A 23,892-nucleotide genomic window follows, 5' to 3' on the forward strand; every position below is an offset into this window, starting at 1 on the left:
TGGGTTTTCTATGTAATAAGTCACTTTTATGGACCTAAAGTATGGGTAATACAGTTGCATACGGGATTAGTTGCTTTAGTTCCATAGTTTCATTTTGGTGTTTTTGTTCATAAATTGAACCGGTTCTACCAATGGTTCAATTTAAGTGATTTTAGTAGCTTTCTTTTAAGTGTATGTATAGTGGGTCTGGATTAGGACTCTGTTTTGAGTCTATTTCAGTTGCCTAATCAGTTTAAGTTACCTAATAGGTTAAGGATTGGATTAGGCCTTTCCTTTTTAGTATAAGAGTATATTTTTTAGTCTTTTATATACGGTTGTAAGGGGGGGGGGAAAGTATTGAACACGAATTTTGATATTAATGAAAATCTTTATGCTGCTCTTCTTCTCCAATGAAGATTTTTGTCTCGTGTTTGATCAAGGCTAGTGGGATTGGTGTTTGATTCAATCGACACCTTGCAGTGTAAAGCCTGGGTGGTTTGTTCAAGCTCTCTTTGTTCTTTTGAAGCCCTATGTTCGATATATGGGCCAGAATACCGTGGGGGTATTCTAGACTTTTTCCCTTTATTATTTTGTTAGTTCCTTTCGTGTGGTTTAGTCCCACATTGCTCATGTACTTTTGATCATTCTTTCATTATAGTTATAAATACATATGTGCTTGGGATGAATTAAATCATCCAAGCATTAAGTTCTAATTCTGATCCTCTTAACATGGTATCAAAGCTGGTTGTGAATTAGAACTTTTTACCATTCTCGATCCCCCTCCTCTCTCTAATTCTCGATCTCCCTTCTCTTCCCTTCTTCCCTTTGTTTTGCTTTCCTTTTTTCCATAGGGCAGCACTGATGAGGTGATCTGTTGATCCAGTTGCTGCCCTCCTTTTTCTTACCTCATCCTATGATATTCAGACCTGATCGATAGGTTTTTTGCCTCTTTGCTGCGACATTTGAAGCCTTCAGCCTTTCTTGGACAGATTCCATCTCTACTATAAGGGATTTGTTAACCTGTTTGAAGCCCAGGAACTGCAGCAGATTGGTATTCCAGCATCTACATCAAGTTGAAGACCCCTCAAGTTCGATTATTTTTTCACAATCTCAGGGTTTTTCAAAACCCTGACAATAATCGATCTTGGGGATCCACCTGTCCGATGATTCTGATTTTTTGAGGAGTGATTCTCCCCTATTCAAGGCATCTTCAACAGCAATTTCAGCCTCTTCTACTCACTGTTTGGGCATCTTCTCCTCTTATCGATTTCAGCACTTTCAGGGTTTTGTTCAAAACCCTGAAAAAAATCGATCTCAAGGTTCTACTTATCTATTGTTGCTGATTTTTGGAGGCATTCATTCCTTCATTACTAGAAGGTTCTCATCCATTTTTAAGCCCTTAACTTGAAGGTTTTGTTGGGTTTCTCTTCACTACAGCCCCATTCTGCGATTTGGGGTTCTCTCCTGTCTTCATGGGTGACTCTGTGGATTCGACTGCTACCTCTGTTGGTGATGGAAACAGCAAACCAGATTATCATACTTTTTCCCCAAATCCAATCAAGTTGGATAGCACTAATTACTTGCTTTGGTCTAGGTCCACCCCCTTTGCCATTGCTGGCCGTGGCCTTACTGGTCATATTAGGGGAACCACTACTATGCCTACTGAGGTTGGAGCTGCTCAGGACAAGTGGCTTGCCAACAATGGAGTTCTTACAGGCTGCTGCCCTTGCCACTCCTGCACCTAGTGGCACTGCTTCTCTTGGTGATTCAACTACAGGGTCTATTGTCTGTGAGTACTGTCACAAACCTTACCACACCAAGGAGAAGTGCTGGAAACTTCATGGGAAACCGGCTGACTTTGAGGCAAAGAGGGCTACCAAGGCCAAGACAAAGACAAAGACCAAGGCCCATCAGACTGAGACTGTTACTGCAGCCCCTGCTACTGACCCTGGTCTATCCCAGGATGATCTACAGGCACTCCTACGTATGCTGAGGTCTTCCGCTGCTGCTGCCTCTACTATATCAGCTACTGCCAATTCTTCTGCTCCTTCAGGTTCACACTTTGACCGGTCAGGTATTCCTTTTGGAGGTCATTGTGCTTCTGTAGCTTCACATCCTTAGATCATAGACTCTGGAGCTACAGATCATATGACCGGTTCCTCTAGCCTATTTCACAGATATTCTCCCACTTATGGGAAAGACAAGGTTAAAGTGGCTGATGGTTCCCTTTCTTCCATATCTGGAAAAGGACTCATCAACTGCACTTCCTCTCTTCCCATGTCCTCTGTTTTACACATTCCTAATTTTACTACTAACCTTCTTTCCATTAGTTGTATTACCCGTGATCTTAACTGCAAAGTCACTTTCTTTCCTTCTCATTGTGTGTTTCAGGATCTGGACTCTGGGAAGACGATTGGATTGGGTAAAGTGCACGGTGGGCTGTACCTGCTTGATGACGGTCGCTTCTCTCCACCACCATTACCTTCTCCGCTACACCAAAACTCCATGGTCTCTTCTAAACTTTACTAGTCGCACTCTAGGTTAGGTCACCCACCTTTAGGAATTTTCGCTCATTTATTTCCTAGTTTGGTCACCCTTCATACTAAGGATGACTTTTTTTGTGAGGCTTATGTTATGGCCAAACAGACACGTTCAACTTATCCAATTTCAAATAAAAGGAGTTCTTCTTGTTTTCAATTGGTGCATTCTGATGTTTGGGGCCCTAGTCGTAAACCATCTATTTCTGGTCATCGTTGGTTTGTCTCTTTCATTGATTGTCATTCTAGGAACACCTGGGTGTATCTTTTGCACACAAAAAATCAAGTTTTTTCATGTTTTCAGCACTATCATAAAATGGTCCAAACTTAGTTCCAGGCTACTCTCAAAGTATTGAGAAGTGATAATGGAACAGAGTATATAGAATCGCAATTTCAAAAATATTTGGCTGATCATGGAATTATTCATCAAACTAGTTGTGTTGATACACCTGCTCAGAATGGTGTGGCGGAAAGGAAAAATCACCACTTGTTGGAAATGGCTAGGGCTTTGATGTTTGCGAGGAATGTCCCGTCTTAATATTGGGGGGATGCAGTTCTCACTGCAGCCTATCTCATCAATAGGCTACCCTCTCGGGTTCTTAACTCCCGTAGCCCCTTTGATATTTTACTAGGTAATTCCTCCTTTATTGTGCCTCCCAAAGTGTTTGGTTGTGTGTGTTATGCTAGAGATACCAAATCTCCAGGCTAACTTGAACCTCGGGGGCTTCGTTGTATTTTCTTGGGTTATTCCCCAACCCAGCAAGGTTATAAATGCTACCATCCCCCTTCCCGCCGTACCATGGTGAGTATGGATGTTATTTTCCATGAGTCCCTTTCTTATTATACTTCGCCACCTCTTCAAGGGGAGAGTTCTAGTGATGATGTGTCCTTTGAGATTCCTCTACCTGAGGTTCCTCTGCCTACTGCCCAGCCTTCCTTACCACCCACGGCTGCTGCCCGGCCTCTTTTGGATGCTTCCCATCCTACTTTGGAGACTGCCCCACACCCTCTGGCTGTTCCTCCCTCACCTAATGGGATTCCTTTACAGGGGGAGACCATAGAAAATAGTGTTGTTAATGTTCCTATCCAGGGGGAGCTGACTCCAGTCCAGAGAACTATTGGTGAATTTCAGAAGAGAATTGACAACTCCAACATAATCACCTATACAAGGGGCAGATCCAACAGAGGGCAGCTGCAACCTACTATAGCACCAGTACCCATCCAATTGCCGGTTCCAGACATGGATCCTACACCTCCTGGTAATCCCTCTTCTTCCGACCTACCTATTGCACTTCGCAAAGGTACGAGGACTTGCACTTTACATCCCATATCTCATTTTGTTTCTTATAACTCTCTTTCTCCCTTTTTTCGTGCCTTTGTATCTTCTCTTTCCTCTATCTCGATTCCTAGAAATTGGCAAGAAGCATCTACAGATGGAAAGTGGAAGGCAGCAATGTTGGAAGAAATGAGAGCACTACACAAAAATAATACGTGGGATCTTGTGGCTCTTCCTCCAGGGAAAAAACCAGTGGGATGTAAATGGGTCTTCGTGGTTAAACAGAAGGCTGATGGTTCGGTGGATAGGTATAAGGCACGACTGGTTGCAAAGGGGTTCACTCAGACTTATGGAGTTGACTATCAGGAGACCTTTGCACTAGTGGCAAAGCTCAACACCGTCAGGGTGTTATTATCTTGTGCTACAAATCTTGGGTGGGATCTTCAGCAGTTAGATGTAAAGAATGCCTTCCTCCATGGGGAACTTGAGGAGGAGGTATCTATGGACATTCCACCAGGCTTTTCTGATGACAGGACTAGGGGCAGGGTCTGTAAATTGAAGCGCGCCCTTTATGGTTTAAAATAGTCACCTAGAGCCTGGTTTGGCAGATTTCATAAGGCTATGATTTCAGAAGGTTACAAGCAGAGCAATGCTGATCACACTTTATTTATCAGACAGCTGGGTGACAAGGTCACTCTTCTCATAGTCTATGTGGATGATATTATGGTCACTGGTAATGATGATGCTACAATCAGGGATTTGAAACTTTTTCTTGGCCGTGAGTTTGAGGTCAAAGATCTTGGTCCTCTAAAATATTTTATAGGGATAGAAGTTGCTCAATCTTCTAAGGGCATCTTTCTTTCTCAAAGAAAATATGTTCTTGATCTATTGACAGAGACAGGGTTGCTGGGTTGTCATCCTTCAGATACTCCTATGGAAGCTACTACAAAACTTAGGGAGAAAGAGGGTGAGCCTGTTGACAAGGGTGGTTATTAGCGGTTAGTGGGCAAACTAATCTACCTTTCCCACACACGACCTGACATAGCTGTTGCTGTAAGTTTGGTGAGCCAGTTCATGCATGATCCCTATTCCTCTCATATGGATGCGGTCCGTCGCATTTTGCAGTATTTGAAGTCTGCTCCAAGAAAGGTAATCCTTCTATCTCCCAATGGTCACCTTAAGGTTGAAGCTTATACTGATGCCGATTGGGCTGGTTCTACTGACAGGAAGTCTATCTCTGGCTATTGTTCCTGTGTAGGTGGGAACCTTGTCACATGGCGTAGCAAAAAACAGAATGTTGTGGCAAGGTCCAATGCTGAAGCAGAGTTTCGTGCCATGGCCCACGACATCTGTGAACTTTTGTGGCTTAGAGGATTATTGCAGGATATCGGTGTTGCTGTCCATCTTCCCATGATGCTTTATTGTCACAATAAAGCAGCCATTAGCATTGCTCATAACCCTGTCCAGCATGATCGCACTAAACACGTGGAGGTTGACAGACATTTCATCAAGGAGAAGCTTGACGCTGGCCTCATTTGTGTTCCCTTTGTGAAGTCTACTGATCAACTGGCTGATATAGTCACTAAGGGACTGAGTGGCAAGCTGTTTCATCCTATCTTAGTTAAGTTGGGCATGCATGATATATATGCTCCAACTTGAGGGGGAGTGTTCGATATATGGGCCAGAATACCGTGGGGGTATTCTGGACTTTTTCCCTTTATTATTTTGTTAGTTCCTTGCGTGTGGTTTAGTCCCACATTGCTCATGTACTTTTGATCATTCTTTCATTATAGTTATAAATACATTTGTGCTTGGGATGAATTAAATCATCCAAGCATTAAGTTCTAATTCTGATCCTCTTAACACCCTACTTTCAAGTTCAATTCAACTTTTGATTTTCATTCAAGATCTACAATCAAACAAGCTGCAACCAAGGAGTTTGATCAAGGCTGGTGGGATTGGTGTTTGATTCAATCGACACCTTACGGTGTGAAGCCTGGGTGGTTCATAAGCTCTCTTTGTTCTTTTGAAGCCCTACTTTCAAGTTCAATTCAAGTTTTGATTTTTACTCAACATCTACAATCAAACAAGCTGCAGCCAAGGAAATTCTGCAACAGTAGTGAGTTTGAATCATCCCCATCCCCAACAATTCTTCTTCTAATCCTCTCACAGCCTAAACCTTAAATTCCCCCTTTTTCGTTTTCAATGTTCCCCAGACCTAAGCAAGCCATCAAAACCCTCCGATATTTGGATCGAATTCTCCCCTGACCCATTGGGAAACTCGATCCCACTTGACCTAACCCTACCAACAAACCCTAGGTCCCATCAAACCCTAACCCTAATTTCACAATTTAACCTATTTTGACTTAGCCGAATTACCTAGAGTTGGAAGTTAAGGACAGCAAGATAACAAGGAAAAGATGATGGTAGGAGATTGAAGACGGAGAAGAAGAGAAGAGGAGAAGATAGTGCAATGTTGTGTGATAGAGAGATTCTCTCCACCACACCTATATTAATTCACTAATAAGATAGAACAAATTATATACACCTTCCTAGGGAGGTAAAAGGTAAAAAACAGAAAAATACAATATAAGGCAACTAGTAAACTAACTAGTTCCTAAAGTACCCTTACAACATATAAACTCTAACACATAAACTCTAACACTCCCCCTCAAGCTGGAGAATAAATATCATGCATTCCCAGCTTGCATAACAGGGCACCAAACTGAAGAGAAGAAAGCCCTTTGGTAAAGATGTCCGCCAATTGCTTCACAAAAGGGGTGCAAATGCAGCTAGATGTGCTTTGTTCTGTCATGTTGTACCGGATTGTGAGCAATGCTAATAGCTGCCTTGTTATCACAATAGAGCCACATAGGGTCATTAGTAGCAAACCCCAGCTCTTGAACCAATCGCTTCAGCCAAATAAGTTCACAAACTCCATGTGCCATTGCCCTAAATTCGGCCTCTGCACTAGATCTAGCTACAACAGGTTGTTTCTTGCTCCTCCATGTGACCAAATTACCACCTACAAATGTGCAATAACCAGAAGTAAATCTTCTGTCTGAGTTGTTCCCGCCCAATCAGCATCTGTAAAGCCCTCTATGCTGGGGAGGACTTTAAGTATCTAAGAATGCGGTGGTGATGTCTGGTGAGATAGCTAGGTGGTCATGTCTGGCATACAATAGTCCATTCACTGGGGAGGACTTTAAGTATCTAAGAATGCGGTATACAGCATCCAAGTGCCCACTCTTGGGAGCATGCATAAATTGACTCACAACTCCCACTGCATAAGAAATATCTGGGCGAGTCATAGACAGGTAGATGAGTTTCCCCACTAGTCTTTGGTACTTCCCTGCATCAACAAGAGGAGGACCACAATCTTCTCCTAATTTGTGATTCTGCTCAATAGGAGAACTTGCTGGTTTGTAGCCCAACATCCCTGTCTCTTTTGACAAATCAAGAACAAACTTACTTAGACATATGTTGATGTCTTTCTTGGACCTTGACACTTCAATTCCCAAAAAATACTTCAAGGGACCTAAATCATTAATTTCAAACTGTTGAGCCAAGTAGAACTTCAGCCTAGCTATCTCACCACTGTCATTTCCAATCACAATAATGTCATCAACATAGACAATAAGGGCTGTGATGGTACCATTACCACTCTGGGTAAATAAGGTATGGTCAGCTTGACTCTGGGAGTATCCATTCTTCATAATAGCCTGCCTAAACCTCTCAAACCATGCTTTTGGAGACTGTTTAAGACCATATAAAGCCTTCTTGAGGAGACACACCTTGCCTTTAGCTAAAGGAGACTTGAAGCCAGGAGGGGGCTGCATGTATACTTCCTCCTAGGGGTGTAAATGAATAACCGAAATCTGTTTCCGTATCTGTGTCCGTATCCGTTTAGCACTATCCAAATCCGTCCAAAAGCTAAACGGATGCGGATACGGATAGGCTATAGCTATCCGACAAGCTATATTTACATGTAAACGGATAAAATATCCGATCTGTATCCGTGTCCGTATCCGTTTAGCACTATCCAAACCCGTCCGATCGCTAATCGGATGCGGATGCAGATATAGCACTATCTGAGCCGAATCCGATCCGTTTACAGCCCTACTTCCTCCTCTAAGTTACAGTGGAGGAAAGCATTCTTCACATCCAACTGGAACAGTGGCCGATCTCTATTGGCTTCCAACAACAAGAGAACCCGAATAGAATTATGCTTAGCTACATGAGAAAATGTCTCCTGATAGTCAATCCCATATACTTGACTATAGCCTTTGGCCACCAACCTTGCCTTGTACCTCTCAAGTCTCAACTGCACCATTAGACCTATACTTGATTGTGTAAACCCACCTATATCCGACTGGATCTCTCCCCATGGGAAGATCTACCAATTTCCAAGTACAATTCTTCTCAAGGGCCATCATTTCCTTGGACATGGCTTGCTTCCACTTTGGGTCAGACAAAACTTTAGTGAGATTCTTGGAGATGAAAACAAAAGAGAGAGCAACAGTGAATGCAAGCCTTGTAGGAGAAAGAGCATCATAGGAAACAAACTGGGAAATAGGATTAGTGCAAGCTCTCTTTCCCTTTCTAACAACAATTGGAAGGTCTAAATCAGATGGAAGAGAAGGAATGTTACTTGACTGGAGAGGATATATCTCAGGATGTGGATCCAAAGAGGACTATTGGCAGGTCTTCTGTCCTTTACTCTTCAAGCATTCACCTTTTTTGTACTTAAATGTGGTAATCCTTCTCATTACCAGAACCACTTTCCACAACAACCTCATTTTCATTGCTAGCATCATCAATGTCAACAACATCCACATCTTTGTGTTTCCCAAAGTCAAGCATAAAAGGAGAAATAGGTAGGGGAGAGGGAAAAAGAATATCATCAGTAGCCTTTTCATTCCCATAATTCTCCCCTTGAAGAGGGTGTTGATGAGGAGCGAAGAAGGGAACAGATTCAAGGAAGGTGACATCCTTGGAGATGATGCGCTGACGGGAGGAAGGATGATAACACTTTTAACCTTTGGTATTAGAAGAATATCCAAGAAAAAAGCATTTAAGAGCCTTGGGGCCAAGTTTAGTTCGAGAAGATTTGTTAACATGAACATAACAAACACAACCAAAGACCTTGGGGGGAAGAGAGAAAGCAAAAGTCTGGGGAGACAAGGTTTCCAGAGGAGATTTAGAACCAAGAAGTTTTGTAGGCATACGGTTGATGAGAAAGGAACCAGTAAGAAGAGCATCAGACCAAAAAGTCTTAGGAACATGCATGCCAAAGAGAAGACTCCGAGTGACCTCCAATAAATGGCGATTTTTCCTCTGAGCTACCCCATTTTGATGGGGTGTGTCAACATACACTAGCTAATGGATAATGGCATGGTCAGTAAAGAAGGTTTGGAGGCCACCAAACATGTACTCCCCCCCTTTATCAGAACGAACAATTTTGATTTGAGTGTCAAATAGAGTAAAAATCATCTGATAAAATTTTTTAAATGCATCACAAACATCACTCTTATGTTTCAGCAGAACAGTCCAAGTAGAGCGGGAATAGTCATCAACAAAGGAAACAAAGTAGCGATAACCAAGTAAAGAAATAGTAGGAGAAGGTCCCCAAACATCAGTATGTACGATATGAAAACGAATAGTGGATCTATTGCCATTATAAGGATAAGAAGAACGACAATGTTTAGCAAAGAGGCATGGTTCACATTGAAATACATGGGAAGAAGAAATGGAAGAAAACAAATGTGATAATTTTTGTCTCATAACACTAAAAAAAGGGTGACCCAAGCGTTGATGCCACAACGTCACAGATTCAACAGTACTATTGTCATTACGCCCACATACATAAGACTGAGCAGTAGGTAGAGGGGATGGTCTTAGATCAAGAAGGTAGAGTCCCTTTTCCTCACATCCACTGCCAATAATCCTCTTTGTCACCAAACCCTAAAAAACACAATGAGATGGAAAAAATGTGACACAATAATTTAAGGATTTGGTTAGATGACTCACAAATAAGAGATTAGTGTGAACTGAGGAACATGAGGAACAGAATCAAGGGAGAGAGAAGAAGTAACACGGACACTACCCTTACCAAAAATAGAGGATAGGGAATCATCAACGACCCTAACCTTGTCCTTACTAGAACAGATGGAGTAAGAGTCGTAACACTGAGATATGCCAGTCCTATGATCAATAGCTCTAGAGTCAATGATGCAAGTAGGAACAGTGAAAGCTTGTAGAGTGGAAGCTAAAGGACCAGACATTGCAGGTCCAGATGAATATCCCATAGGTTCAACCTCATGCATCATAGTGTGTGCTATGGCTCCCCCTCTCCTACTATCAAACATATCAGAGGGATAGCCCAACATCTCTCTTGAGTGTGACCAAATTTCCCACAGTAGTCACAGCGGAATCTTTTCCTGGTATTCTCATTTGGTGGAATTTGGCCTCTTCCCCCAACAACTGACATAATGTAGGAATATACAAAAATAGGGATAATATCCAATCCAAATGGGGAGTATACACTCTACCCAAACAAGTCCAAACAAACAAACTTCCAAATACTGGAATTTCAGTCCAGCTATCAAACAAGACAAATATCTCAAAGAGAAGCAACTCCACCAAAAACTTCAAGGCATAGCTTCATCACACAGCCACTAGGGAAGCTCAAACAACACTGCTCATCAACACCAAGCAGTCAAAACACATCACAGATCAATAAGACAGGTAAAAAGGAGATAGACCAGGGACTAACGAAAAATCCTTTCTTGGCTGGTTGTGATCGATTTGACCTCTACGGGTCCATTTCAAAGAAAATGGAGAGTCATTGCGCAATCCAAAAGAAAATATCAATCACAGGTAACCACAGTCCAGCACGCAAATCATGTAATACTTCCACAAAGAAAAAGCTCCAAAGATATGTCTCAATGCACAATGATCTCATCCAGCAACATGAAGAGCCCAAACAACATACATCAGCCACACCAAATGGCAAGAAGCAGCATGGGCCATCGATACAAGTAGCACAGACGAAAAACAGAGCCTGGCAGTAAATCCAAGAAGAAGATGAGTTTTGAAGTAACAACTCTTGAGGATATGAACCGAGACCATGGGGGGGGTGTCCAAGTAGACCCTAGGGCGATTCAAATGAGCTATACCTCAGCTCCAATGACAACCGGATGAAGCAGATAAAGGGAGAATACCAAGAAGCTGGCGGTAATTTGCTGTTCAGTTAGATTGATCTCCAAACCCTTATTTCTTCAAATAAACTCCTCCTTTTGTGGCTCCATGGTCTTCATTCATTCCTCTTGTAAGATATCTTCAAGTATTTCACATAATAGTTCCTTGCTTGGAACCCCTTTGTAACCTAGGATTCCAAAGAGAGGATAGAAATAGAAAAAGAAAGTGAATCGACGCTCAAACCAACAAATTAAGCTTTGATACCAAGTCAGAAGTTAAGGACAGCAAGGGAACAAGGGAAAGATGATGGTAGGAGATTGAAGAAGGAGAAGAAGAAGGAGAGAAGAAGAGAAGAGGAGAAGAGAGTGCAATGTTGTGTGTTAGAGAGATTCTCTCCACCACACTTATATTAATTCACTAATAAGATAGAACAAATTACATACACCTCCCTAGGGAGGTAAAAGGTAAAAAACAGAAAAATACAATATAAGGCAACTAGTAAACTATCTAGTTTCTAAAGTACCCTTACAACATATAAACTCAAACACATAAACTCTAACACCTAGTTCATAGCAGATCCTTGTTATTGGCTTCTAGTTCGTCCTCTGCCAGTCTAGAACTACACTACAAGGAGGTCGGACGTGGGAGAGCAGGTCAGTCGGACAAGGGAGAGGATATTACAGGGGGGAGGATGTAATTGGATTTTTAAGAGAAGGAAAAAGTGAAAAGAACATCGGTTATTCAGTGATTACTACAACTTGACAAAGTTCAATTTCACAAAGCCCTTGTTAGAGGGGACCACAACAACTCTCTTCTCTCCCTCAGAATATTGGACCTAATGACATTCCGCCACTCTTAGAACGAAAAAATGTGGAAGAGATGTGGAGGACATAGTCATGGTCAAATGAGCAACCATTACCTTCACCTTCTCTTAATGTACTTGTCTTTGCATCTTAATAAAATTTATTGTTGCTTATCAAAACATTGTCATCATGATTCCTCTAAGATAGTAATTAAGTTGGCCATGTTAAATTAACATAACAACTTTCATCAAATAATAATCATGCTTTACTTCAAAATGATGATCCATCAATCAAATGATCAGCTCAACTCAGTGTAAAATGGTAAACTTGATTTAGAAACTAGTACAATAGTAGTCACACACAAATGATACTCTTGGATTCGTACAACTCAGAAGTCTCCTTCATCAATATTACATTTAAGACTAACCCGACCTCACAAGTTCTCTTGCAAAGACCACAATTTTGGGAAATTCCATAACTTTCTTAGTGCAGCTGATGCAATACATCGGAAAAATGGGTTTATTTTAGTGGAGACTAAGCCCTGGGCTGGGTAAAATATGTCTTGGGCCTTTGGTCCAAGGGCTTTTTTTGGTAATAGGCCACTTTAATGACCCTAAAACATAGGTAGGAGGTATGAAAATGGGATTTATTATTTAATTAAGTTATACGGTATTCTAGAAGTTATTTTGTTATTATTTTTTATTTATAAAGCCTATCTTGGATGGAATGTTTTATTCTAGTCTGAGTTGGCTCCTTTTTTCTTATTGGTTGTAATATATTAGATCAGATAGTAGTTTTACTATTGGTTGAATGATGGAAGCGCTCTTATTTCCCATTGGTTGGATGATGTAAGCTCTCTTCTAAGCCAATCACAGACTTTTGAAGTAGGCTACAAATACATGTACTGACCTGCAACCCACACATCGATTTGAAGAATAAAGCTTTTCAAGTTCTAAAATATGATTGTGTGGATTCAGTGGTATTTACCTGATGGATTCTGGGTGTACTTAGTGATTCCAAGTGAATACTAAGGTGGATTCTCTTCGTAGGCATTGATGGATTCTTAGCCTGAGGTTTGGGTATATTCCTAACCTATTATCCTATTTATCTACCCTCTATTCTATCTATCTTGCTATTCAAGAGTTCCAGGTTAGATCTAACCCTACTCGCCTGTGGCCCTACTATCCTTGTCTAATTTTCAATTCTGTTTGATAACGTGTTTTTACTATTATGTTGAAATTAAGATCAGTTTGCTTCTTAGAGTTCTGATTTACTTCACCCTGAAATTCTTTCTGAAAGTCTGAATTTTCTGGTCAATATATCAGTTCAGTTCCTGCTTACCCCTTTTTTCCTATTTGTAGTAGGTTTGTTCCAGATCTCATCCAGCAGTCAGATTTTGATATAACTTTGCAGGTCTGATTTGTAACAGGACAGAACCTTTTACTGAAATTGGAGCCTAATCTGAACCGTTTAACCCTAACGGCAGATACTTTTCTGTTTCTGATGCGTATTACTATAATCTGGACCCTGTTTCAGCTAATTTCCTGGTTTGGGATTACTCTTCATAAGCAGCATCATTACAAAGTGCTATTAAAGTTTTCCTGAAACTTACTTCCATACAAGAAGTAGAGCTCTTCTTTCAAGGTTTCCACCACTTGCAAAGCAGATACTTGGGTGCTTTACTCATGAAGGGTTGCTCATGCAACACTAAGATAATTCCAAATATCCATTTCAAATAGGGGAAAAGAACTGTGTCCGGGAGTGTGGCCTATGCCAGCACTCCCATGAATCTATCTCTTTCCTCCCCATATGAAATGACACCTTTGCCCCCTTGTTTGGAGGAGGAGAGAGATAAAAACATGACAGTGCTGGTGTAGGCCACACTCCCGGACAGAAAACTACTTTAACATAATTGAGTAGAAAATGCTAAGAAAAGACAGGAACATCTTAAAGGCTAAAATTATAGGTTTATAATGTCTTAGGAGGCATCAATGAATCATTGTATTAGATTTAGCAAGAGATTGGTTGTCCAGCGGACATGAGGAGGACCACCTCAAGCCAACTAAACGTCATTCCGATTACTAAGGACCGGCCTGTTCTGTAATACCACTATAGCATGGGTTATATCTTTCCCTTCCATCATAAACATGGAGAAAGATCACCTATGTTAGATTATTTTGGGAAATAAAACTCTTATGGAATGAAAGTAGATTGAAGAAATAACCTGAGAACCATGTTGATCACAAATTACCAACCGAGGCACTGGGAAACGTTCCTTGAGTATTGCTTCTGCATCATCACGTGGAGCTCGCAGCAACTGGGAAAATGCCTATACAATAAAGCACCCCAAAATATCAATAAAAGTCTAAGGGTTGAAACTAGTAAACTAAGTTGGAAAACATTCATTTTACATGTCTCTTGAGGAGAAAAATACTAAAGGAAGCAATTGGTATACAATAGTTACTTTCTAGGAGAAATGCTTTTGTTCAACTTTGGGAAACAGCCTCTCCGCGAAGCGTGGGTAAGGTTGCATACATTATGACCCTCCCCAGACCCCGCAGTGGCGGGAGCCTTGTGCACTGGGTATGCCCTTTTTAATCTTTTGTTTAACTCACACAATAGTAGATGTTAAGTTAGAAAGTAAGGGTCAGAAACACTAACAATTCTGTTGAAAAACTGCTATAATTTTTTTTCTTGGGGACTTCAAGGCATAGCACGTTGACAGAGATCAGTTGAAACCAAAATTTATTAGTTTTGACACTTGGAAGGGGGATAAAAAGATGGAATTACCACCAAATCAAGAACAGTTGATGATCAGGCAGCATTAACAAGGGAATTGATTGATGCAGTGTAGGTGTAGAATCTTGGGAGTAGTGAAGGCAGCCATTATATATTTCTCAAAGAATTTAACAGTGTGTAGGATGTGAATTTGAATTCAGTCTTTTAGGTCTCATTGAACACCTTCAAGATGTATTCCTAGATATTGCAAGGAAAATCTTCCTTCACAAAGCCAATAGTATAAAACTGTCCAAAAGGAAAGCCTTACTGAGAGGATATTCATAGAAGGGTTAACATTTATGACTCATAGCTGGAGCAACCAGGCTCTGTGTCCCCCCATAGTATTGTCCTCTCATGTGATTGTAGATGAGGAAACTACTGACCATTTGTTCCTCTACTGCCCCTTTGGTTCAAGAATGTAGCAGCATTTCCTTAAATTTGTTCCATCCAGACTGGTTCACTACTTTGAAATTCTCTGGTTGATGATAACATTGCTGATGGTTCTCTTTATAATAAGTGAAAAATTGAGTCAAGGTGCATGCTTATGGCTGTGTTCTGCACTTTATGAGAGGAGCAAATGATAGATTAATATGAGGTAGATTCAGCAGGAAGCATGAACCCCTCCTCCCCACCCCCCCCCCCTCCAAAAGGGGGGGGGGGGGGGGAAGAAGATTCTACAAAATTGTCCTTTGAAGCCCTGTTCATCAGGTAATCCAGGACCTTGTGGGAATTGAGGAATTTCCTGTCTTTAGGATGGTTCACTGGTTGGCATATACTGTGGTCTTAGTGGTCAAGGGGATTCTGCCGGAGCATAGATTCTTTGTGTAATGAATTGGAGTTTGTGCTGGCCAGGGTATACAATTGAGCTAAGGCAGAAGGTGATTCATTCAATTGGGGTGGGTGGATGTCAAGAGTTAGTAACAGCCATCCCAGCAGGCTATTGTTAGGAGGGGCAAGGTTTGAACTTTCAATTTCGACCAGGGTTTTGTGAAATTTCAGTTGCAATTTCGATCAAAATTTTGCGTTTTGGCCAACAACCGAAATGCCCATTTCGGTGGTCAAACAGTTGATCTCATCTCTGCGACTCGAATATAATTTTTTCAACTCACTATCACTCATTTTCAACAAGAAAATAAAAGATTCACATTTAGATCTGTTGTAATATGGGTACAAGGGTAGAATGGTCAATAGGAGAATATTCGCTTTAAAAAAAGGCGTAGCAGTGCACGAGGCTACCGCCACTGCGGGGTCTGGGGAGGGTCATAATGTACACAGCCTTACCCCTGCTTTTGCAAAGAGGCTGTTTCAAGACTCGAACCCATGACCACTTGGTCACAATGGAGCAACCTTATCGTTGCACCAAGGCCCGCCCGCCCGCCCGCCTAGAATATTCTCTTTGCTATTATAAATAAAGCTGGGCTGTGTCTCATTAGACATAAGTCACATTTCCCAAAACCATCATGGTATCATATCAGAGCAGGATTGACCTAGGGATTCTAAACCCTACTCGACTCTCTCTTCTCTTTTTTCTCTTTCTCGGTTTCTCCCTAGTGCCGCCACTACCACCTAGCCACCACCTTCTACTGCCTCCCTCCCTCTCTGTCTCTCTCGGCATCTCTCTTTCTCTCCCTTCTAGCACCACCAATAGGCAGCAGTACCACCTCCACCACCTCCGCCACCCTCGTTGGTGCTTTCTAAGCCACTGAGGGCTTTTTTCCCCTCCTTTTGTCCTCCAAGTCCTCTCTCATGTTTTGAAGGATTATTTCCACCTTTTGTGGATTTTTTGGTGATTGATTGATGATCTAGTTCTACTCCAGCAACCCGTGTGGATTTTTTTTGAGGTACCAATGGCAACGTCATCGAATCTTTTCTACTGCTGCATCAGGAACTGAAGGGCAAGTTCGTGGTTCTCATGACGGCTTCCCTACATTCCCTGTATGCCCCGTTTGTTTAGATGGGAGAAATTAATGATGTAGTCTCGATCCTGTTATCACGCCATTGATTCCCACGGGTATTTGGGTTATCTTACAGGAACGAAGACAAAACCCACCACTGAAGTGATGCATATTTATCACCAAACTGGGCTTCTTTTATTAGGAATAAGTCTAGTTTTGGGTTATATACATGTTGGGCCTTTGATCCCATAGATTTTCTATGTAATAGGCCATTTTTATGGGCCTAAACTATGGGTAATAAGGTTACATACGGAATTAGTTAGTAGATTTCTTTTTATTTGGTTAGTGGTCAAGTGATCACTTAAGTGAGCATGTGAATTGGTTAGGTGGCCATGTGACTATTTAATTGTTATTTAAGTTGGGCTGGATTAGGACTCTATGAGTCCAACCATGTTTTGCGTATATTTCCTTTGTCATTTCACTTTCCTAGCCAGTTTAAGTTACTTAGTAGGTTAAGGATTGGGTTAGGCCTTTCCTTTTTAGAGTAGGAGTCTATTTTTGAGTCTTTTATATAAGGTTGGAAGGGGGGCAAGTATTAGACACGAATTTTGATTAATGAAAAGCTTTTTGCTACTCTTCTTCTCCATTGAAGATTTTTGTCTTGTGTTTGATCAAGGCTGGTGGGATTGGTGTTTGATCCAATCGACACCTTATGGTGTGAAGCCCGGGTGGTTTGAATTTGTTATTTGTTTTCTCCATTGCTGTTACGTTCAAGTTCTACATTCAAGTTCTGATTTCAAGAGTGATTCTACATCTTCAAGCACTGTTTAAGTCTACAACATCACCCCAAGTCTAATCCAATCTGTTCTTCATCACCAAGTAAGTCTAGAGCTGAAAACCTGCAACTATTCTGCTTCCCTTCTAGAAGGTCACATGCAAGGTAATTTTCACGAGAATTCTGCCCAGCCAAATGTAACCGTTAGAACCTGCTAAAATTTTGATCGAATCTTCCTCAAACCCTAAGAGAGACTTTATCCAAATTTCATTAGCATCCACCCAGCCGATTTTGTGAAATTACACTTTTACCCCTTTCTCCTATCTCGACTAGGAAACCTCCGTAACTCCAGATTTAACCATCTAATTTAGCCATAGCTTTCAGCTTATATTACCCTCCACCCTATCCACACACAGCCTAAATATTAAGCCCATTCAACCACCTGCTTTCTTGTTACTATAAACCCTAGATTCCATCATCTTCTACCTTTCAAAACCCTAAACCTAAGTTGCTGCCCATTCAAGTATACACACTTCCATCCTTCAAAACATCTCAGGACCTTCATTGATAGACTCCACTATACTTGCCTAGCATAACCAACACCTCAAACCCGAACCCTAACTAAACCCTAACCCTAATTTCACCAAAACCCTATTTTGACCTAGCTAATTCACATGTTCATAATTCATAACAGATCCAGGTTTACTGGCTCCTAGCTGGTCCTCTACCAATCTAGGACTACATTAAGTAGTATCAGAGCCATTGATGAACATGGTAGACTAGTGCTGCCAGCAGCACCCGATCCTATGGCTACAATACTTGAGATGCTTCAAACGTTTTCTGCTGAACAGAGGACTATAGCAGGAGAAATGAGAGCTATAAATGAAAAATTATAACATATCGAGCAATGATAGGTTACTCCTGTTAGGGACAGAAATCTGCCCATGGAAGAGGACAAATATCAGGTGCAATCCCAAGTCCACCGACCTCCTAGAAGACACATGGAAGCTAGAAAAGATAGGGGCAGGCACAGGTATTACAGAGAAGACAGAGAAAGGTACAGAGATCATTGGGAAGACAGGTATATAGAATATAGAGACTACAGGGAACAACCTAGACTTCCAGAGGCATTCGAGTTGAGGGAATATGATGGCAGACCAGATCCACAGGTATTTTATGAATGGTTAACTGCTTTGGACAATTATTTTGATTGGTATGATTTGCCTGAGCATAGGAAGATGAGACTAGCACATACTAAGCTACTGGGACCAGCACATAATTGGTAGAGAACCCATGAAAATTATCTTGACTACTGTGGTAGAGAACCCGTTATATGGGCAGAGATGAATGAAGATTTGAGTAAGAAATATTTACCACAGACGTCCAAAGCTCCACAACGAGGTAAATTAAATTCCCTTTGACAAAGGCCTTCAAATTTGAAGACAACTTGAAACCCCCATCCTTCAGAATCAGTTTGTAAGTTGAAGAGTGTTGGAAATTTGACATCACCAGTGTTAAATCAACGGTTGGGTACAAATTTACATTGCCGAAGGAAATTGAGAGAGCACAAGTTGAAGACAAAGCTGAAGAGATCACAGTGAATTGTGATGAAAAGAAAAAGACAATGCCTGAAGCTTCAAAGATGGAAAGCCAACATGCAAAAGAATCTATTGAAGAGGTCAATGTCGAAGAGAACAAAGTAGACAAAGCTGAAACAGCAGAAGATGAAAAGGTGGTTGAAAACACTCCCCAAGAAATCATCGACATTCAAGCAGCTGTTCTTGAAGAGGTACAGCTTGCGCCTTAAGTCTTAGATGAAAAGGTTCCCACTGTTGAAGACTCTATGAACGAGACATGAGACATACACAGTTGATATTGATTCAGAGGTCAAGCACATATAATTTGTTATGCCACCATGGTTCTTTGAAGAGAAAGCTCCACGCCTTAAAAGACATTATTCCTAATGTTTCTACATCACCAGAGTACTGTTTGGGAATGGTCAATGCTACTAATCATGTGTTGTTTCCCTCTCATCTCTACAAAATTTGAGGACGAATTTTTTCAAGCTGGGGAGAGTTGATGTAGATTTATCACCAAACTGGGCTTCTTTTATTAGGAATAAGTCTAGCTTTGGGTTATATACATGTTGGGCCTTTGACCCATGGGTTTTCTATGTAATAGGTCACTTTTATGGGCCTAAACTATGGGTAAAAGGTTACATATGGGATTAGTTAGTAGATTTCTTTTTATTTGGTTAGTGGTCATGTGATCATGTGACTCGGTTAGGTGGTCATGTGACTATTTAATTGTTATTTAAGTTGGGCTGGATTAGGACTCTATGGGTCCAGCCATGGTTTGAGTCTATTTCTTTTGTTATTTCACTTTCCCAATCAGTTTAAATTACCTAATAGGTTAAGGAATGGGTTAGCCCTTTCCTTTTTAGAGTAGGAGGCTATTTTTGAGTCTTTTACATAAGGTTGTACGGGGGCAAGTATTGGACACGAATTTTGATTAATGAAAAGGTTTTTGCTGCTCTTCTTCTCCATTGAAGATTTTTGTCTTGTGTTTGATCAAGGCTGGTGGGATTGGTGTTTGATCCAATCGACACCTTACGATGTGAAGCCCGGGTGGATCGTTTGAACGAATCGGTGTTTGATTTGATTGACATCTTGCAGTGGGAAGCTCGGGTGGTTCGAATTTGTTATTTGTTTTCTCCATTGCTGTTACCTTTAAGTTCTGATTTCAAGAGTGATTCTACATCATCAAGCACTGTTTAAGTCTACAACATCACCCCAAGTTTGATCCAATCTGTTCTTCATCACCAAGTCAGTCTAGAACTGAAAACCTGCAACTATTCTTCTTCCCTTCTAGAAGGTCACATGTAAGTTGATTTTTGCAAGAATTCTGCCCAGCCAAATCTAACCGGTAGAACCTAAAATTTTGATCGAATCTTCCTCAAATCCTAACAGACTCGATCCAAATTTCTTTAGCATCCACCCAGCCGATTGTCTGAAATTACACTTTTACCCCTCTCCTATCTCTACTAGGAAACCTCTATAACTCCAGATTTAAGCATCTAATTTAGCTGTAACTTTCAGCATATATTACCCTCCACCCTACCCACAATAAACCTAAATATTAAGCCCATTCAACCACCTGATTTCCTGTTTACTATTAACCCTAGATTCCATCATCCTCCACCTTTCAAAACCCTAAACCTAAGTTGCTTCCCATTGAAGTTTACACACTTCCATCCTTCAAAACATCTCAGGACCTTCACTGATAGATTCTACTATACCTGCCCAGTATAACCAACACCTCAAATCCGAACCCTTATCAAACCCAAACCCTAGTTTCACCAAAACCCTATTTTTGACCTAGCCGATTCACATGTTCATAACAGATCCTGGTTTACTGGCTCCTAGTTGGTCCTCTACCAATCTAGGACTACATTATGAAGGTATTGAAAATGAGAAGCGGAGTTCTGCTAATTCCTTGGTTATGTCTGATCATCTCAGTAATATGCAACCCCAACTTGCTCGGGGTTATCTCCTGTTGGGTACTGCTGCAAAGATTTGGAAAGCTTCTTAGGAAACCTATTCATAGGTTGGGAACGATGCCTAGGTCTATGAATTGTACAAGAAACAGCATGAGACCAAGTAGAAGGAACTCAGACTGTTCTAGTATTATTTTGAGTTGTGCAGTTTGTGGTAGGAATTTGATTCTAGGATTCGTTGCAAGCCTCTACCGCTGCCCGTGTTATCAAATTTCAGAAATGCGAAGATACATTCAGCGTGTATGATTTCTTGCTGGACTTAATATGGAGTATGACAAGATCCATGCTCAGGTACTTAGCCGGGATCTCTTCCCTACTCTAGAGCAGGCTTACTCTTTGATTCAACTCAAGGACAGCCATCGGGCTGCTATGTTGCCTTCCCCTTCCCAGAACCGATTGACTCTTCTTTCTAGTCCTCCCCTACAGCCCAAAGGTGGGTCTTCTCGTCCCAATGATCGTTCTGTTACTAACCGAGAACCCATCCGATGTGATTATTGTGGGAGGGAGAGGCATACCAAGGAATTTTTTTGGAAGCTTCATGGTCGTCCCACTGCCTCTTCTAACAAAGGGTGTGGTCGTGGGAAACTATCCACCAACTATACTGAGACTGTTGTAGTTAACTCTCCACCTGGTGTTGCCCCTGCTACTTCTCAGGATGAGCTTACTAAGCTTCTCCCGCATTTGGCAACAAAATTGGACTCATCCGCCTCTGCCAATCTTGCTTCCACCTCCTCCTCCACTTTGGTACCTTCAGATTCTGCATCTTCAAGTAGTTGTTTTTCTGGTCAGTGTGCATCCGCTGTTTCCTGTTCATGGATTATTGACTACGGTGCCTCTGATCACATGACCGGTACTGCCAGCCTTTTTCCCAAATATTCTCCTTGTTTTGGTAAAGACAAGGTTCACATTGCTGATGACTCTCTTTCCCCTATTCTCTGAGAAAGGGTCAATCACATGTTCTCCTACTTTAACATTAAATTCAGTTTTACATGTTCTTAATTTTGCTACCAATCTTATTTCTATTAGTCGTCTCACTTTCGACCTTAACTGTAAGGTCAGCTTTTCCCTGTATTTTCAGGCTCTGGTAATGGGGGAAACGATTGGCTATAGTAGAGCTCATGCTGGTCTCTATTTGCTCGACGAAGCTATGCTCCATCTCACCATCATGCTCATCAGACCATTTCTGCTTCAGTTCTAGCTGCTTCTCCCGATTTGGTTCTTTGGCATAGGAGACCATTTCTGCTTCAGTTCCAGCTGCTTCTCCTGATTTGCTTCTTTGGCATATGCATTTAGGTCACCCTCCAGTGAGTACTTTAGTTAGAGCTTTTGCCAGTTTATTTTCCAAATGTAATCCCAAGGACTTTTTTTGTGATGCTTGCATTTTAGCCAAGCAAATCCGTTCCTCTTATTCCTGTTTAAATATTTTTTAGTGTTTCTCCATTTATGTTCATCCATTCGGATGTGTGGGGTCCTGCCCGTTGTACTTTTGTTTTTGGTTACAAATGGTTTGTTTCTTTCATTGATTGTCATACCTGAGTTACTTGGATTATATGATGTACCACAATAGTAAAGTTTTTGCCTGCTTTCAACTATTTTCACAATCTTGTTTGCACCTAGTTCAAGGTTAATGTTGATGGCTCTCTTGCTCGCCTGAAAGCTCGATAGGTGGCTAAGGGTTATGCCCAAGTATATGGTGTTGATTACTTGGATACTATTTCTCCGGTTGCCAAGCTCTCTTCTGTTCGTGTCTTGATCTCTCTTGCCGCCTCTCATTGATGGCCTATGCATCAGCTTGATGTCAAAAATGCTTTCCTCCATGGAGATCTTCATGAGGAGGTGCATATAGAGCAACCTCCGGGGTTTGTTGCTCTGGGGGAGTCTGGGCTAGTTTGTTGATTGAAAAAATCTTTGTATGGATTGAAACAGTCTCCGAGGGCTTGGTTTGGCCGGTTTACAAAAGTGGTTCTTGAGTTTGGCTTGTCACGATGCAATAGTGACTATTCTCTTTTCTATCGTCAGACAAGTGCTGGAAGGATCTTTTTGATTGCATATGTTGTGATATTGCGATCATTGGTGATGACTCTATATGCATTGATAGTTTGAAAACTCATCTACAATAGAGATTTCAAATTAAAGATTTGGGAAAGTTCAATTATTTCTTAGGGGTCGAAGTGGCTCGATCCAGGAAGGGCATATCTCTCTTACAGCGAAAGTATACTCTTGACTTGCTTACGGAGACTGGGATGCTAGGGTGTAAGTCCCTTGATAGCCTAATGGATCCCAATATCAAACTTATTGCAGATGAGGGAGATACCCTTGATGATCCAGAGAGATACAGAAGGTTGGTAGGAAAGCTGAATTACTTGACATTCACTCGACCTGATATTTCATTTCCAGTCAATGTGGTACGTCAATTCATGTCATCTCCTAGGACACCTCATTGGGATGCTGTCATTTGGATTTTAAGGTATCTCAAGAAAGCTCTTGGACGAGGGTTAGTGTACACTGATCATGGCCATACATAAGTTGAGGGATTTTCTAATGCAGATTGGGCTGGATCACTGATTGATCGGAGATCAACTACAGGCTATTGTGTATTTGTTGGAGGGGACTTTGTCTCATGGAAGAGCAAGAAACAGAGTGTAGTGGCTAGATCAAGTGCAGAGTCAGAATATCGAGCCATGGCACATGCCACTTGTGAGTTGGTTTGGTTGAAGATGTTGTTGACTAGCTAGGGTTTGAGAGTTCTACACCAATGCAATTATGGTGTGACAACCAGGCAGCAATACATATTGCCTCAAACCTTGTCTTCCATGAGAGAACTAAACACATTGAGGTGGATTGTCACATTGTGAGAGAAAAACTTCAACAGGGAGTAATCTCTCCAAAGTATGTCAAGACTGGAGAGCAACTTGCAGATATCTTTACCAAGTCATTATGAAGTGGGAGGGTTGACTATATCTGTAACAAGCTGGACATGATTGATATATATGCTCCAGCTTGAGGGGGAGTGTTAGAAGGGTAGAGAAGGGAACTTATCCTTCTCGGGATTAGCGTCAGGGAATCTGGCGCTAATACCGAGAAAGGATCCAT

At 41.4% G+C, this 23,892-nt stretch overlaps 1 protein-coding gene across 1 annotated transcript in view; it reads right to left on the reverse strand.

The window, feature by feature from the left end:
- The window catches only part of LOC122646384 (protein transport protein SEC23-like), a 128,507-nt gene that overhangs the window by 20,742 nt on the left and 83,873 nt on the right, over positions 1-23,892 (reverse strand). Inside the window, exon 11 of the mRNA XM_043839934.1 lies at positions 14,020-14,124. Within this exon, the coding sequence (XP_043695869.1) occupies positions 14,020-14,124 (105 nt within the window). The remainder of the gene's footprint in view (positions 1-14,019; positions 14,125-23,892) is intronic.

The sequence above is a fragment of the Telopea speciosissima genome, chromosome 11, assembly GCF_018873765.1.
Source record: "Telopea speciosissima isolate NSW1024214 ecotype Mountain lineage chromosome 11, Tspe_v1, whole genome shotgun sequence".
Lineage (NCBI taxonomy): Eukaryota > Viridiplantae > Streptophyta > Magnoliopsida > Proteales > Proteaceae > Telopea > Telopea speciosissima.